Source organism: Carassius auratus, unplaced genomic scaffold (genome assembly GCF_003368295.1).
Source record: "Carassius auratus strain Wakin unplaced genomic scaffold, ASM336829v1 scaf_tig00216614, whole genome shotgun sequence".
Lineage (NCBI taxonomy): Eukaryota > Metazoa > Chordata > Actinopteri > Cypriniformes > Cyprinidae > Carassius > Carassius auratus.
The window spans coordinates 173,184-191,342 of NW_020528662.1; the positions used below are offsets into that span (position 1 = coordinate 173,184).

The following is an 18,159-nucleotide window of genomic DNA, read 5'->3' on the forward strand; positions in this document are numbered from 1 at the left end:
TTAAACAAAAATTCCAATAAACAATCATATTTTGAATTTAAATAGTTTCTTTGTCTTGAGTTTACATTAAATATTTACATTTTACATTTACATATCCAAAAAGTTTCAGTCTTTTAATTGCGATTAATCGCGATTAATTTAAAAAAATTGTGCGATTAATTAGTTAATTTTTTTTAATCGATTGACAGCACTAATATATATATATATATATATATATATATATATATATATATATATATATATATATTATATACATATTTTAAATCGGCCTTTGAACTTTATTGCATGGCAAAAAATGTAAAAAATATATAAAATACTTGTCTTGCCAAAGCACTGACAGAGCCCATTGATCTAATGGCATTGATGAGCACACCAAATGCAAACTTTGCATGCAACAATACTCTAGCCCAGTGATGTTGGGGGAACCAGTGGAGGCGGGAGTCATATTTAAGTGTGACCATGCCACTCTTTATCACAACCCTGCTAAAATGTAGCGATGTAGTTCCAGTATGAGCACTCACTGGAGCCCCGTCAGCTGGTGCCCCTTCAGCTATGCCTAGAAATGGCACTGCTTGTCTTTGTGACATACAATTTGCCTGTCAGCCCGATTTCATGGCAACTGAAATGAAAATACTAGAAGAAATTACTTCAAAATACATAGCCTGCTGGGCAGGTACCGGGTGGTGAGTGGAGGCTGAATAGATGCCACTGATCATCAAACCCAAAGGAGGCTGCAAAGAGAGTGAAATGGCTGACACATGGATTTCTCACTGTTTCTTAAGAATTAGCTGTGCTTGGGCAATCTCCCGAAAGCAGCTCTTGAAGACGGCACGGAAGTGACAAGTTGCAGATTTAATCGGATGTATCCAATCAAGTTAGGCTTTTGTGGATGCTCTGCAGTGGGAGTTCCTGTAATCCCAAAGAATGGCCTGGCAGGATCGATGAGCAGGAGACTTCCTGTTTCATGTTTGGATCTTCTTTCATCACCGCTCATGTATGCAGATACCACCTTGCAGTTTCAGTCTAGGTTTCATAGTTGCTGCACAGAAAGAAGTGGAGCCGATGAGTATCTACCGTGCTATTATTACTTGGCTGTGTGTTATTTCTGCTTGAGTTCTGACATGGACAGTTTTGCTGTCTAGCAGGTGGTGTTGTCAGTTGATAGGTGACCTTGGTGTGAATTGTAAAACTTTGTCTGTGTCTTTGTCTGTGATTTATTACTTTGTGTGCTTGCTATTTTTAATCTGTTATCTTTCATCTCTAGTATATCTGTAGTGGTTTACAAGGTTGTGCACAATTCTGAGTTGAAGAGTTGGCTTCCTTTCAATTCATGAGTTGGAATTTGAATTGGAATGTCAAGAAGAAGAATTTATTGAATTGTAATTCAAAATAATTAATAACAATTAAATACAAGAGCAATGCATGCTTTGTGGGAAATGAGGTGCTATTATTTTGTTAATATACAAAGTAATTATACACACTTAAAAAAAAAAAAAACATTATTGGAGTATATTTTATGAGGAAACAATTTAAGTAATTCTACATAAAATAAATTAGTTTAATCCAATGTGCTGCTATTGCTGTTTCTTGCTCTGTCTGTCTATCTATCTGTCTGTCCGATTTTTTTATTATTTTAATTTTGCTTCCTTGCATTAAGATTTAAATTTAAGTTCAAGATCAAATAGGCATGCATAGGTCAATTGCCACATTTGTATGTAACGCCTGTTTCACACTGCAAGCATAAGCGGAGCATGAGCTGCAAATGCACCAGAGTATTCACACTGGAAGAGTTTGAGTCACGTCAGTCGTAAGTGCACACATGTACAATATTTACTGAAGCTGTCAATAATGTAAGAATAATGAAATTCTTATTCATATTCTCCATTGTCATTTTAAGATCCTGAGCAAAATGAATTGTTTGTTGTGTTTGATAAAATATTTAAATTTATAATATCCTATATGGCAATTAAAGAAGTTAAAATGGGTAAATCTTCAATACATATTTTTGATTCTTAATTTTCATGCATGACATACATCATACATACTTATTATGTGCATTTTTTAGCATGTTTTGTGTTCGTGTTTATTTTGTCCATCAAAAGTGTGCTGTCACTCTATCTAATTGAGCATCAGCAGCGCATCAAAAATAGACTCGGTGCCAAAACCCCCGCTTTACTGCTGCTCACGTCACACTCCTGCTTGACGCTCACGTGCTGCTCCTGCTGCCGGTGTGAATGCACACTGAAAAAAATGCACGGTGCTTACACCACTCACGCTTGCAGTGTGAAACAGGCATAAGGGTCCACAAAAGCCAAGAGAGACGGGGGAAGAAGAAATACAAATACAAATGCTTTGAAACAATATTTAAAATTGTTCTCTGGTGTTCCCATAGTGTGTGTGCAAAGTTTTATCTCAAAATAACCCGCGGATAATTTTTTATGCTTCTTGAAATTGCCACTTTAAGGGTATTGTCCCAAAAGGCTCTTTGATCCGACCACATCTGGATTTTGAGCAGAAAGCAGATTTTTTATAAATAACGATTCAGACTTCTTTAAATGAGAAGCAAACTTACAGTACATCAAACAAATTAGCATGTCGACCCAGGAGTTTATTAGCTTAATTGCTATAAAGTCTGTGATTTTTCCCAAAAACCACAATACAAAATTAATCCTAGTTTAAATAAAATACTACTACTAATAATAAAACCTTAATGACTTTTAACTCTAATGACTTTCCACTTGAGGATTAGTTTGTTGCAGTCTCAGAATACAGAACACAGTTCATGTTTATTCTTGTTATGACAGGTGCTCCTTTAGGATGTTTTCTTCACATTGGAAACTTCACATGCTATCTATACTTTATTAGACCTGTCAGTAATTGGAATTGGAAGAGGAGGTCACAGTTCCAGGGGATCCTTTCCAGTCATTTCCCAAGGCAGCCTGTGGCATCAGCAAAACAATCTTTTTATACATTAACGTAGCCACTCAATAGTCTTATTTATAGTACCATCATGGCTTGTGTTTTTGTTTTATTAACATGTATGTCATCTCTGTGTTTGTATTATGAAGTTGTTGTTATTTTCCCAGTACTTGCTCCCAGGTGAACATTGAAACCCGTTTCAGTTCTTAATATCTACCATACATTACTTCCATAGAATATAAAACATCTGTAAAATACTGAGAGGCTCGGACCACTCATAATTCCATTTTGTGCAACTTTAATGAGTCTATCCATTTGTTTTCTCAGTTTATTGGAAACATATGACTTAAGTTGCATTCGTGCATTTGTCCTGCATTTTGGATGTTTAATTCTCAATAAGATGGGTAGCACTTTATTTTACAGTCCTGTTCCCGATTTACATACTATGTACTTATTCTAGTAATTGCAATAACTATGTAATAACTAGGTACTAACCCTGAACCTACCCCTAAACCTACCCCTACCCTCTGTAGTTACCTTGTATTACCAGAACTTTCTTAAATAAATACACTGTAAGTATACTATAAGTGCATGTAAGTACACATACTGTAAAATAAAGTGCAACCAGAAGATGTATTACAGAGCCTATGGATGATTTGTGAAGTTCATGTTTAATTGATATATATATATGATATCAGAATACATCACATTTCCTTGTCATCTTTGTTTATTTATGGTTCATGCTTTTCAGAGACAGCATGTTGTGCTTTTGCAGTTTGTTTAGTCTGCTGCATCTGTCACTTATTAATATACAAATGTGGAATTTCTGTCTACCGTAACGCTGCACTTGTCGAATGCCAAGAAAATTAAACCCTCCTCTAATTGTTCAGTTCAGTTCAAAATGAATTGAAGGATAAAAATAGCTTTGCTTGTTCCGCTATAATTGAAATTGTTTTTCATATTTTTATTTGTTCTTAACCTTACATGCCCGAACACAGTTACTAAGGCAGTGTGATAGTGTTGTCCCTTGTTTTACACCAGCTTGTGTTACAAACTGAGTTGAGCAGTTCACAAACGTCACTGATATTTTATTTTATAATTGTGCAAACTGGAATCCAGTTGTGCGTGAACATTTTGCAGAATGTAGTAGCTTAAACCTTTCTGCTGCTAATTGCATCTCCTAATTTATAAGTTTTGCCAATTTATGTGGATGGAATTAAGAGTATATAGACATTACATTTCATCCATCATCTCAACAACTTCTGTTGTTCTACTATATTCACTCATATATATTTTGACAACAGTGCGGAATAAATTCATAATTTCAGTTCAAAACTTAAAAAGATTTTGATGTGGCATACACAGAGAGAAAGAAAAAGGAAACCCCATTAAAATTCAGTTTTGGGCACAGTCCTCAATGGTAATCACATTTGGGGTTTACAGTAATTTATTCTTTGACACTGATTAATTGCATAGAATTGCTGGAGCCATTTTCTGATATAAACATCAATTAATTAGCCGCCAACATTAAATGTGATAATTAATACATTGTGTGCCACAGCATGGGCCCGGGATCCTTCACGGGTTGCCCTTCAGATGCCTGTGGTCGATGCAAACATCCCAATTTTGACATCGACTGGGATCTGGAAGTTGTGGGGTGATGAGTTGAATGAAAGAGACTTATGTGCATGTTCATGTCTAGTTAAGGAAACTGACAGCAGTGGTGGTGTCAACATCCATTCTCCCTGTGCTCTTGCTGGTTTGGCGAACCCTTGTTGATCACTGAAATCAGTCAGAATGGCAGTGATTCATTCTGGATTCTGGAGCACAAAGTCCCTCTCCCAAACTCCCTCTCAATTAGAATGGCAGCATATGGCCCATTGACCAGTAAAGCACAGAGGCAGCTATCTGCTCTGATGTCTGGAGATTCTGATAGAGAGGTCCCTCGGTGTGGCTGAGAGGGAAAGTGTGTCACCTTGATCTGTTAAGAAGTGTCCGCTTCTCCTCGAACGTCTATATTAGGAACAGATAGATCCTCTTGACGGATAGTGTCCTTTTGGCCAAATTGTTTACGGTGTTAATTTGCAAGCATGATTTTTTTATTCTATTACAGGATGCACTCAAAGGTAATGCATCATTCATTTATGCTAATTTGTAGGGATGTAAATGTCAGTCAGGCAAAATATGACGCTTAAATGTCACTAAGAAACTTTAATAACCAGAAACATTAGAATATACTTGTGTTTTCACATATTTACACCTCGCAGCATCACTGACAGCACACAAGAACACAGCCTGTAAACTGTCATTTCATTTTACATGTGTGTTTGAGCTGCCGAAAATCTGATATCTAATTAATTTGAAAGAAAGTTCTAAAAGAAGTTCTGCCAGTTTCTCAGATGACTGGTTTAATGAGTTGCCTTAACTGGATAATACATTTGTTTACACACAGGTGTTAAAGGTCAAGTATTCAAGTTCAGTTTAAAATACTGTGTCCTATCCTGCAGAGACAACTACAGTGTAAGCAATTAATTCTAACTGTAATAGTGTTGTGCACAGTTTTTTTTTTTTTTTTTTTTTTGGCAAAATGTTTAGGTTTTCTGAAAGTTTAAATTGTTTAAAGATATATTGGTTGATGGAAACTGTTGTTGATTTTTTTATTCCATGTTTTGGCATGTGTGTATGTCTGGCTGTGAACCCATTTAAAAAACTCCAACACTCCACTCTCGCTATTGTGTAAAAATGATATTGTTTTGGTATAATGTACAGTTTTGATACTTGTAGTGCAGATTTTTTTTTTTTTATTTGTATTATTATTATTATTTTTTTTTTACAGCGTTATACGTTTAAAAAATACTTTACATGTGACTTAATTTATGCGGTTGATTCACTTCTGTTTTAACTTAATTAAACACCATAGTAAAATACATTTTTTTATGTTACCACATGAAACTTTTCCCATTTTTTTTTAACCCCATTTTTCTTATCAGTGTGCTGAGTTAGAGTCGATTTCACATTTTCACCATTTGCCCTCTATCAGATAAGCCTGCTGTGATCTGAAGTACATTCCAATGTTAAATTATTTCTGCTGTAGTCACCCATTCCTTCACTCGTCCAAGAGTGAACTCAGGGTGCAGCTGTTAAAGGTGCCATAGAATGCATTGATACAATATTTTAAATTATTCTATAATGTCCCCAGAGTATGTATGCAAAGTTTTATCTCAAAATACGTGATGCTTGCTTTGTCTGGAGTCTGGACGTTTGTGCACGAAGCATTGGTATCTATCCCTCTAACTCCAGTACTGAACTGACCCTCATTTGTGAGACAGTCTGGTGTAATATGTTAGCACAAAGTATAGGATTTTTTTTTTTTTTTTTTACATTTCCTTCGAAAATAAAATTTAACCAGTGTCCTCAGTGGTCTATCGAGACTCCTATGTCTGTTGGTGCATTCCAACACACAACACTTTTACTGGCTACAGCAAGAGAACAGTAATGGTGGACCGCAGCCTCTCACTCAGGGCTGTGTATATGCTAATAGGGCAGACAGTGTCAAAATGGGCGGGACTTATAGTCTGGAACCGTTTGTGTAGAGAGACTGTTTATGATTTTTTGGAATTATAAAACAATGAGTGAGTTGATTTTTTACAATTATAGGCTGGTTGTTTTCACACACTGCATCCACACAACTGTGTTCAAACACATTATAAAAGTGATTTTTGCATTCTATGGCACCTTTAATGTGGAGTCATACGATGTCTACTACCACTGGTTGTTTAAACAAAATTTTAACCTTCATGAGTTATGGGCTGTCGTCCCGACTGTTCAATGCATAGAGTGTGTGCCATTTCATATTTAGATTTTCTCTCGTCTTGTCATTTTGATATATGTCTGACAATGTGTACATTTATGTGTGTGTACATTCAAGACCTTGCTAACTGATGCATAAGGATGTATGTTTATTTAAGGATTGTTCTTTATTTATTATTTATTTTTATTTTTATTTTTTTGTGCTCACTTTCAGATTTAAATAGTAGTGTGGGCCTTGATTGTTTGCCTGCATGCTTGATCATTCCTTGCTAATGATGCCACCACCCGAAGGCATGCGGCAGAAAGGCAAAGATGACTGCAACCTCTGAACTTGTGTTTGTGATGTGAAGTTCTGTCATATTAATCATTCTGTCAGACAATGAGAGCTAGGCACCAAAGGGGTAAAAAGGAGACATGGCCCTCTGAAGCAGAGGGATTTAGTAAAGTAAAAAGAAAAGAGGGGCACTTGTTATTATTTATCCAAACTCTGACGTGCACCGCACTCACACCACCGCACTCTACAGGGGCACATGCGTGTTCTCTTTTAGATGGTTTTAAGTGGGAACTGCACAAGGTGAGGATAGTGCAAAAGCAGCACATTAAGAAGCTTATTCATCACATTTGTGCTTGTGTCAGAAAGCCGTCTGCCCCAGAGAGCGCGGGAGCGTATGGATTTGGAGGTGTTGTGCTTCAAACGAATTGGACTCTTTGTTCAATTGTGTTAGAGTGTGTTCACATGTACAAAATACTAATAACTAGGAAAAAGAAGCTGGATAACTCAAATCATTAATATATAATGTTTAGAACTTTACTGTCACTTTTGACCAATTTAATGCATCCTTGCTGAATAAAAGTGTGTGTGTGTATATATATATATATATATATATATATATATATATATATATATATATATATATATATATATATATATATATATATATATACTGAGCATCAAATCAGCATGTTAGAATGATTTCTGAATGATCACGAATGATCTTTGTAATCACAGGAATACATTAGAATATTACTGGTTTTACTATGTTTTCGGTCAAATAAATACAGCCTTGGTGAGCATAAAAAAAAAAAAAAAAAAAAAAAAAGTTAATTATTCCAAACTTTTTACTGTTTTTGGGATTTTTATTTTTTTATTTAAATTTTAAAATTATTATTAGAAGTAGTAGTATATTTTTTTAACAATGTAAACGTCATTACTGTTACTACTTTTTTATACAAATTTAAATTTAAATTTTTTATACAAATGTAAATATTGATTAGCATAATGCTAATAGATTAGTATAGTTTTTTTTTTTTTTTTTTTTTACTTTGCCTGGCTCATGAAAAAAGGCAAAAATGTATGCCAATTGGGTTTTGCTTTAACCATGTAAGTCTCTGATAAAAGAACAGTTTAAGATGTTAATATGACCTTACACATTGTCTGGTTATTGAGTGTATCAGCATGTACTTGTAAACACACTCACTGTCTGTCTTTCTCATTAACAGTCTGAGAATGTCCTGCTTAATAAGACAAAATGCTTTGAGCTGTTGATATAGTGCTCTTGTCTCTTGCACCTGTGTTCTGTTTATAATGGTATTCCTCCTATCAACAGCTTACAGATGTTATGAATTTATTATTTCTGCAAATCAGTCATTGGTATGTTAGAGCTGGTCTTAAGTGATTCATGATAATGTCAAGAGGAATTATTTTTTTACAGACAGAATAGAATGGGTTTAGTTTTAAGACATGTCAGGTCAAGTTTAGAAAGCAATATGCGCTAATGCCTAGCCAGCATGTTGCATATGGGATATGCTTTAAATTTGTGTGATCAACCAGATTTGCCATGAATTAAGGCGGGGTTAAATTGAAACATGGATGTGTATTCCCTAGATGGCAAGGCATGGCTGATAGTCGCTGTAGGAGACGAGATGATTGATTACGCAGCCAGCTCAACATATGGTGATATGTGAGATTTTAGCTCATAGGGTAACAGTGGGTAAAAAAGCGACAGCTCATATGTTAAAGAGAGTTGGAATGATAAATGGAAAAATGCTGCAATGGATTTCTTTCACACAAATCTGCTGAGCTACTCTGCGTCTTCTATTAATAATAATCCTCTAAGGCAAGAATTTTCTATAAAACACTGTTATCTTCTGACACAAAAAAAACAATTTTTTGTACTTTTAATTGTAATTTATTGTCAATGTGTAGAAACATATCAGAAATATTGTATTATTATTTTTTTTGTTTCAAGTCAGTGCTTTCATTTCCAGGACTCATTTTGGAATTGACTTTGTTTATTGTCTCTCATTTCATTTTGTGTAATCCACATTCTGTGATTTTGGAGCAATAGCAGATCAGGGTGCATTTTGCAGCAATGCAGTCATGTGCTAATGAAGAGCAGAGAATGTACCCAATTCAGCAAGGTTAGGATTAGCAAACATTATTCCAAAAATCATTTAATACTGGGATTGTCAGTAAGGGATCCACCTTAGGCACAAAGCAGAACCTGTTAGTTTCATAAACTTAGATTTATTTTTAAAGACCCAGTGTAATCATAATTAAAGTTAGTTTGCTTTTAGTCCACATGTGTTACCTTTGAGATTATCTGTATGCTAGCATGCTCTTAAAAAGCCAAGAAAAATTTAAAGAAATGAAGTAATATAAGATTTACAATCTTTCTCTTCCAGGGAAATGGGCCAAAAATATTGATGAATATTTTAAATAAATTTAATGGAGTACATTTTACAAGAAAATACAATTTCAGTCTTTTTAGGTCACGTCCGGACGCTGAGAGGACATTGGCGCGTTTTGGCTGCCGCTTCTCACTCCGGACGAAAAAGTTTGTTTGTAACAAAAACGGTTTTACCTACTGACTTTGTTTAGTACCGGTGGTATCTGTTCCTACCTCAAGATCTGGATTGTGTCTTTGCCTGGTCGCCGCATCTGCTGCCCGTCACGTTGTGATTCTGCTGTGACCATCAACAAGCTAGCCCCCGGGGTTGCCTTCGGCCCATCCCCGCTATTTTCTGCTCGAGCAGTGGATTACAGCCCGGTTACTGGCCGGCCTGCACTCCGGAGCAGCCTGTCAGCTATGCGGCTACTACTGTTTATGACTTTCCTGCTGGCCTTTCTGTCATCTACGGCTCTGACCATGGCACTTCGATACACGTCCTTGCAGCTTCTCAGATTTAACCACCGCGCACCTCCTTCACTGGACATCATCTCTACTCTGCAACAACACTGTCTTCTTCGTCGTCGCCCTTATATCCACCGAGGCTCCCGTCGTAATCTTCACTACTACTTCAGTGCCGAAAACAGTATTCCATCTTTCTGGTCCGGCCGAAGTTCACTCCAGCCTGGAAACTGGCGCAACAACAACATCCGCATACGTCATCCGCGCACTCTTCACGCGACTTCATCTAACCTCCTGCCCGTCTCAACTTCCGCCATTTGGATTTCAAAACAAAAGCCTCTTAAGACAGCGCTATTCAATACAAGATCACTCAACAATAAAAGCCTGCTCCTCTGTGAATTCATTACTGACAATAAACTGGATTTTCTCTGTCTTACCGAAACCTGGCATAAACCTATGGATTATTTTGCATTAAATCAGACCACCCCACCTGGATACTCCTTCATTGACAACCCTCGTCTGGACCGGCGAGGTGGTGGCATCGCAGTTATTCACCGCAGCGATATCTCCATCCGCCCCATCCCCATCCCGGCTGTATCCTCATTTGAACACTTGGCTTTCAGACTTCCTGGTTCCCAATCACTCACTGCTGCAGTCATCTACCGCCCTCCCAAATTTTGTCCATCATTTCTTTCTGATTTCACAGACTTCGTAACTCAGCTGTCTTCCATTTCTCCGTCCGTTCTCCTCATTGGTGACTTCAACATTCATATCGACTCTCCGACAGCAAAATTCACATCTGACTTTTTGGACATTTTAAACTGCCTCAACCTTACCCAGCATGTCACCTCACCCACACATAATCATGGACATATCTTGGACCTGGTCTGTTCCACACCCTCCCTCACTATACATAACCTTTCATTGACTGACCTCACAATTTCTGATCATCTGGCCATCACCTTGGATGTCATTACCCCCTCTCCTACCATCAAACACACAAGAACAATTACATTTCGAAACCTGAAATCTATTAGTCCCATCTCTCTCAACTCATCCATATCCCATGCCATCTCTACTTCTTCACTTCCCTCCGATCCGATTGCCTCTGATCTAGTCAATTTCTACAACCACACACTCTCCACCTGCCTCAATCAAATAGCCCCTCTTAAAACTGCCTCAGTCTCCTTCTCCACCTCTGCTCCTTGGTACACCCCAGATCTTCACATTCTCAAAAGACAAAAAAGACAACTTGAAAGGATCCATAAAAAATCCGGTCTCACTGTCCATGCACAAGCCTACAAACACGCCATAACCACATACAATTCTGCTCTCAAAACTGCCCGGTCCAATTTCTACTCACAACTCATTCACTCAAATTCTTCTAACCCCCGCACATTATTCTCCACATTTGCAAAACTGACCAAACCCAAGGACAATATAACCTCCACATTCACTATAGACAAATGCAATAACTTTCTGTCATCCTACCATACCAAAATCCATACAATACACTGTTCACTAGCTTCCACTTCCTCCGCTTCTCCTCCTTCTGAATATCAACTCCCTCCGCTCACACACCACAGCTTTTCCTCTTTCTCTCCACTGTCTCCCTCTGACACCTCCAAACTCCTTTCGACCATGAAATTCTCAAACTGCCAGCTTGACCCGATCCCTTCTCCTCTCTTCAAAAGCTGTCAAGAAACCCTTATTCCTCTCATCACCATCATCATCAACACTTCCCTTACGTCTGGATCTGTTCCATCCCCGCTAAAACTTGCATCCATCACACCCCTCCTGAAAAAACCTGGCCTCAACCCTGACAATCTGGATAACTTCAGACCCATCTCCAATATTCCGTTACTTTCAAAAATCCTGGAACGCGCCGTAAACACACAACTCCATCAATATCTCCACTCCTCTCAACTCTTCGAAACATTTCAATCCGGATTCCGTCCACACCACAGCACAGAAACAGCCCTTCTTAAAGTCACAAATGATCTCCTCATTGCTGCCGACTTTGGTTTCATATCCATCCTCCTTCTCCTCGACCTCTCCGCTGCATTTGACACTATTGACCATACTGTCCTTCTCCATCGTCTTCAATCTATTGGCATCTCTGGTACAGCACTTCGCTGGCTCACATCTTACCTCTCTGATCGTCACCATTTTGTCTCTGTTAATAACTGCAACTCCCACACCTCCCCTGTCACCCATGGCGTCCCCCAAGGTTCCGTTCTCGGCCCCCTCCTCTTCACCATCTACATGCTTCCCCTCGGTCAGATCATCCGCAACCATGGACTCCATTTTCACTGCTACGCAGATGATACCCAAATCTACTTTTCCACCAAATCCATCTCCCCGGCTATTCTCTCTACCATCACCGATTGCATTTCTGACATTAAAGCCTGGATGGACAATAATTTTCTTAAACTCAACAGCAGTAAAACAGAACTCCTTATCACGGGTCCAAAATCTCTCCTCTCCTCTATTCAGAACTTTACTCTCCTTATCGACGGACATATTGTCACCCCTCCCTCTCTGTCCGAAACCTTGGCATCATAATGGACCCCACCCTCTCATACCGAACACACATCAACCATATCACTAAACTATCCTTTTTCCACCTCCGCAATATTGCCCGCTTTCGCCCCTCCCTTACCTTGGCAACAGCTGAAATTCTCATTCATGCATTCATAACTTCAAGACTTGACTATTGCAATAGCCTTCTATACGGACTTCCTACCAATCAACTACAAAAACTGCAATACATCCAAAACTCAGCTGCCCGCCTCCTAACCCACACCCGGTCAAGAGAACACATCACCCCCGTTCTCCGTCAGCTCCATTGGCTACCTGTTCACTATCGCATTCAATATAAGCTCCTTCTCCTCACCTATAAGTCCCTCCATAACCTGGCCCCACTCTACCTCACTGAGCTCCTGGAACAGCACCAACCCACCCGCCACCTCCGTTCAGCTGGCACAAACCGCCTTGCTCTGATCGTCCGCACTAACCGACGGACTTTGGGGGATCGAGCCTTCGCTATCACTGCCCCCACCCTCTGGAACTCACTCCCTACATCCATCAGAAACTCGGACTCACTGCCAAACTTCAAATCAGTACTCAAAACCCACCTGTTCAAACTAGCTTTTCCCTAAACCCTTGTTGTTTTGTTTTGTTTTGTTTTATTTTGTTTCCCCATGTGAAGCGTCTTTGAGTGTCCAAAAAAGCGCTATACAAGTTTGATGTATTATTATTATTATTATTTACTTAAATATTTTATGCTTAATCATGTTGTCTTTGTAATTAATTGTGAAATTTTCTCATCTTCTGTTTATTTAGGTATGGTAAACTACAGTGAGGTCACTGGTTACCCATTGGTTCAGCACTGGAAGCTGCGGTCCATTATGTACCATGTAAAGCTCAATCAGTGGACCCTCTCCCAAGGTAAAACACTCAATTTCCTTCCGTTAACATGGATGTATTGAGCAAGTATTTACAACAAATATGTTTCACTAAGAGTACAGCATATACGGCGGTTAGGAAGATGTTTCAGGCCAGCAGTACCTTATTTGTCACCCTTTTGACCACAAAACCAGTCATAAGGGTCAGATTTCTGAAATTGAGATTAATACATCATCTGAAAGCTGCTAATAGTCATTCATTGATGTGTTGTTTGTTAGGATATGACAAAATTTGGCCCAGATACAACTATTTGAAAATGATTTATAAGAAATTGAATAAATATATTCATGGAACATTTTCTTTATTTAACATCCTAATGATTTTTGGCATGAATTAAAAAATTATAGTTTTGACCTATACAATGTTGTTATTGTTGATTTTTGTTTTTTGACTATTGCTACAAATATACCCCAGCGACTTACAAGTAAGACTGGTTTTGTGGTCCAGGGTCACATTTGGTCTGATTGTCTGGAATGAGCTCACTGAAGAGCCCACACTGTGACGGTCAGTTGTGCTGGTGGGTAGTGAAGCAAAAACTCAATACCAACAAATATAGCTGCCTGATGTGAAGGAGGCAGTTCTCAGTGCTCTGTTGATCTCAGACTGTTTAAAACTGGGGGATTTAAAGATGAAGTTTATACCTTTTTGTACTATCCCAACTTAATATTCAGAGACAACTATAACTAAGCCACCTGTAGGTTGATGTCTTTGTAAACTCAGCGGTGCTATCAAAACATTACTTTATTTATATTTGTTTTCTTCAAAAAAAAAAAAAAAAAATCCCATTACCATTAAATTATTATTTTTTTTCACATTACTTAAAAGAGTTTTTACATTTTCATTTCAGATTTTATTTTTTATTTTATTTTTATTTACTCACTGGAGGTCAATTTGCAAACCCAAACACAAAGGAAGTGGAATAATGTGAAATTATTATTATTATTATTATTATTATTCATTGATTATTAATTATTATTAATAATAACTTTTTTTCCTGTTTGTGCAAGTTATAAAAACGTTGTTTTGAAATATGATACCATACTTCTGATCATGTACCCAAGGCTGGATTGCTAATCAGGCATACCAGGCATTTTCCCGGTGGGCCGACACACTTAAGGGGCCGACAGAATGTTTTTCTTGATAGAATTTAATACTTTTATTTAGCAAGGATGCTTTAAATTGAAGTGATGATAAAGACATTTATAATGTTACAAATATATATTTAGGATAAAAGCTGTTCTTCTAAACTCTCTATTCATCAAAAAAAATTGAAAAAGTTATAGTTTCTGAAGCATCATGTGACTGGAAAAATGATTCAAAAAATTCATCTTTAAAATAGAAGGGAATAAATAACATTTCAAAATATATTTTACAAATGTATGAAAAAAGTTATTTTAAATAGTAAAAATATTTCACAATATTGCAGCTTTTGCTGTATTTTGGATCAAATAAATGCAGGCTTGATGAGCATAAGAGAATTCTTAAAAAAGAAAATCTTACTGTTCAAAAGCTTTATAGTGTGGTAAAGCTGGTACAGATTAAATGTTTTTATTAAATGAACAATGTTTTGTTAACATGCAAACAAATTGAATTATGTTGTCTGACAAAAGTTTCAGAGGTCTTCAGTGCATGTAAACAAGTAATTTATATTCTAAAGTACTGCAGGGAAATTTAAATTATGTGACTAAAAGTTTACATTTAAGTTTTATTATGGATATTCTGTTAGAAAAAAGAAAGATAAAACGTTTTTAAAATCTCAGACATCAGCCCACTCAAAAGCTTTGTGAGACCTTGTTGTTTATCCTTCCTTTGTTTCCCCAGATAACATGTCACACAGAGCACTGACAAATCATGTTTTCACTCTTTGCTTTGTTATGTGTACTGCAGTATGTGGAACTGGGTTGAATATGGAAAGTAAAGACAGTAATAAATCTTTGACAATAAAGTTTTGAATCCTTCATGCGTATTGTAGCTGCACTGAAAACCAGCATGCAATAATAAAGCTTTGTAATTCTCATAGATCCACATAATTTTAAATTTTCTCTTTTGTTTGATCTATAATGCAGCTTCTGTTTTTGATTGAGATGAAATTGAAGTTTGATGCAATACTCTAAAACCTCTCACACATCTAAATTCACACATCACATTCTTCTTCAGCCTTCAGTTCAGCAGTTCATTCACTGGATGGGGCCACCCTGCGTAGTGACTTTGTGTCCATTTTAAAAGAGTTTGGCAACCATTTTATCCAGGAGGCAGCGTATGGCTTTGAGGAATCCTGTACCATATGGTATCCCAACAAGCAAGTCCAACGGCAGCTGTGGTTGGAGTATCAGGACATCAGCAAAGGTAAGCTGTATAAATATATGAATTTAAAAGATTAAATTTGCTGGTTATTGGATCTTGTTCACTAAAAAGCGCATAAAAGTTGCATACTGTGCACAGATGTATGTTTGTTTGTTTTGTAAATAATAAGACTTATTTTAAAACTGCTTATTTAATTTATAATAATAATACTATTAATAATAATTTGACTTGTGCAAAGGCTGCTTGTTTATGCAATAGTAGTAGTAGTTGTAGTAGTAGCACTAGCAGCAGTAGAAAAAAAAGTAACCATACAATATTTCCTAAATTCTTTGTATTATTATTTTAAGTAATTCAAGTTGTTAGTATTATCCTAAAAATAGGACAGATGTGACTTATAAATCATTTTTTTCTGTATGAAGATGCACTGGTTTTACCCATGGTTAGTAAATGAGAACCATTGTTTTTATGCTTTAGGGTGCACCGTTTTACTTTATTTTATGAGTAGATAAACCTTGACAGTTTCTGAGGAGATAAACAAAGCTAAACTATTTTATCTGTCCAGAAATTATGCAGATGTTTTGTAAATGTTAATTTAATATTTATACAGGTCTAAATAAATAATAATAAGGCATCGATTTAAAAAAAGAAATAATTGTCTAGACATGCAGATAGAAGTTTAACCCATGGCGCCCAAGGTTTGGTTTTGTCATAATATAAAGTCCATTTGGGAAAGGATGTTGACAGGAGCTGAGGAAGTAAAACTCAACACAGCCCTCGGGAGGTTGGTCACATCTGTTCAGCCAATAAAAGGAGGCAAGGGCAGATGTGAGATGGCTGACTGGCTAAAGCTGAATGCAGGCCAGCGCTGCTCCGTACTTGGAAGGCTCCTGGGCAGGCTCACCTAGTTTTTATGCTTCAGCTCCACTCAGCTGAGCCCATATATACAGTATGAACAAGGTCAGTTAGGATGGAACTTATTTGGAAAGAAAACAAAAGTGTGACATTAACAGATAAAGAATCACTAGAGATGGGCTAGATAGTCCATAGAGTGATTCAGCCAAGGATGGTTTGGGTTTCTCTGCTTATGGTTAGTTTATTAACAATGCATCCTTAGGCATTCATGAAATAGCAGTGCCGTGAACATGAATTAAGTGCTTTGTGATCCAAGCAAGCTCTTCTTTTAGAAATAGGCACCAAGGTTATACGACAAGGCTTAGTCTGTACTCTTCTGTATTCAATTATAATGTCTCATGTTATACATGTAACCATGGTTCCCAGACGTTAGGGAACAAGACGCTTTGTCCCCTAGAGGGCACTATGGGAAATGCTTCTGATATAACCGGTGTCTGAAGCATGAGGCTAAACACGGAAATGAACTTGACATTGGCAGGCAGCAGCCTATGACATCACAACTGGTGTGGCCAAGACAAGAATATAAATGAAAAATAAATCTGTGAAATATATCATCCACTTTTTTGTCTGAAGGAGATGTATGCAGAAATGCCTAAAGAATGGCAAAGGGATGCAGTCTGTTATTCCATATCCTAAGGGTGGTTACATGTGAAAACGGAGACATTTCCTTTTCGAAAGGGAACTTGCGCCAAGTCTCCTAGAGAGCACTATGTGGAACTTTATACCCACACTGCATGCTGAAGGGATGAGAGCCTTATTGGCTGAGCTAAGTCAAAGACTCATAGAGGTCCTCACCCCTGCACCAGCAATGCGATCATAGACTTGAGCCTCTCAACAGTGGGGGTCTCAACGGGGAGAGGAAGCCTATATGTTCTTATTCAGGGCAGCATCCAAGGAGGCTCACAGAGAGCCTAACACTCAGAGCTAACTGGCCCACGAAACTCTGCAGAATGGAGGGCAAAATACATGAGATCTTTAATGAGAGGTGGGCTAGCAACACTCCACACTAAGGTCAGTAGCCAAGGAGGATCCCAGAGAGCCCATAACTTAACATACTACTCTACTGCCTAGCCGAGCTCCAAGAGTGGAGGACTCTTCAAATCGAGAGGAGAGCCAACAACGCCCCATGCTCAAGATATCTTGTAAGGAGGCTCACTGGCAAAGGCTGCCACCTACCAATGTCAAGCCCTGTGTCTTAAATCACCCCATACTCTTAAATAGTCCACTATATGAGGGTACAGCCATTTTTAGTAGTGTCCAAAACCTTAGTGGACATTATTTAATGTGCTCATTCAGTCCCACTATGTACAGCAATAACGAGTGTCCAACTTTTGTATGCTCAATAACTAGAGAAAACCCATAATGCACTGTGCGAATTAATTACTGTATCTCACCAGAAGATGGCATCCGCAGCAGATTCATTCATCCATATTTTCATTTTACAAATGTTTGTCCATGGTACGGTGTCATACAATACAGGTATAAATTCAATGTAAATTGATTATTAAATTGTTTAATTAGTGTTTATACGCAAGTTCCATGACATAGTTCCAGATAAATCCTTTGTACTACTAGAGCTGCCAGTTTCTAATGATTATTAAACAGCAAGCACAAA

The 18,159-nt window shown here is 37.6% G+C and overlaps 1 protein-coding gene across 1 annotated transcript in view; it reads left to right on the forward strand.

The window, feature by feature from the left end:
• Window positions 1-16,537, forward strand: part of LOC113098690 (astrotactin-1-like) — a 123,815-nt gene extending 107,278 nt beyond the window's left edge. The window contains exons 15-17 of the mRNA XM_026263720.1: window positions 13,206-13,310; window positions 15,486-15,674; window positions 16,377-16,537. Coding sequence (XP_026119505.1) covers window positions 13,206-13,310; window positions 15,486-15,674; window positions 16,377-16,537 — 455 coding nt within the window. The remainder of the gene's footprint in view (window positions 1-13,205; window positions 13,311-15,485; window positions 15,675-16,376) is intronic.
• Window positions 16,538-18,159: the final 1,622 nt, after the last annotated feature.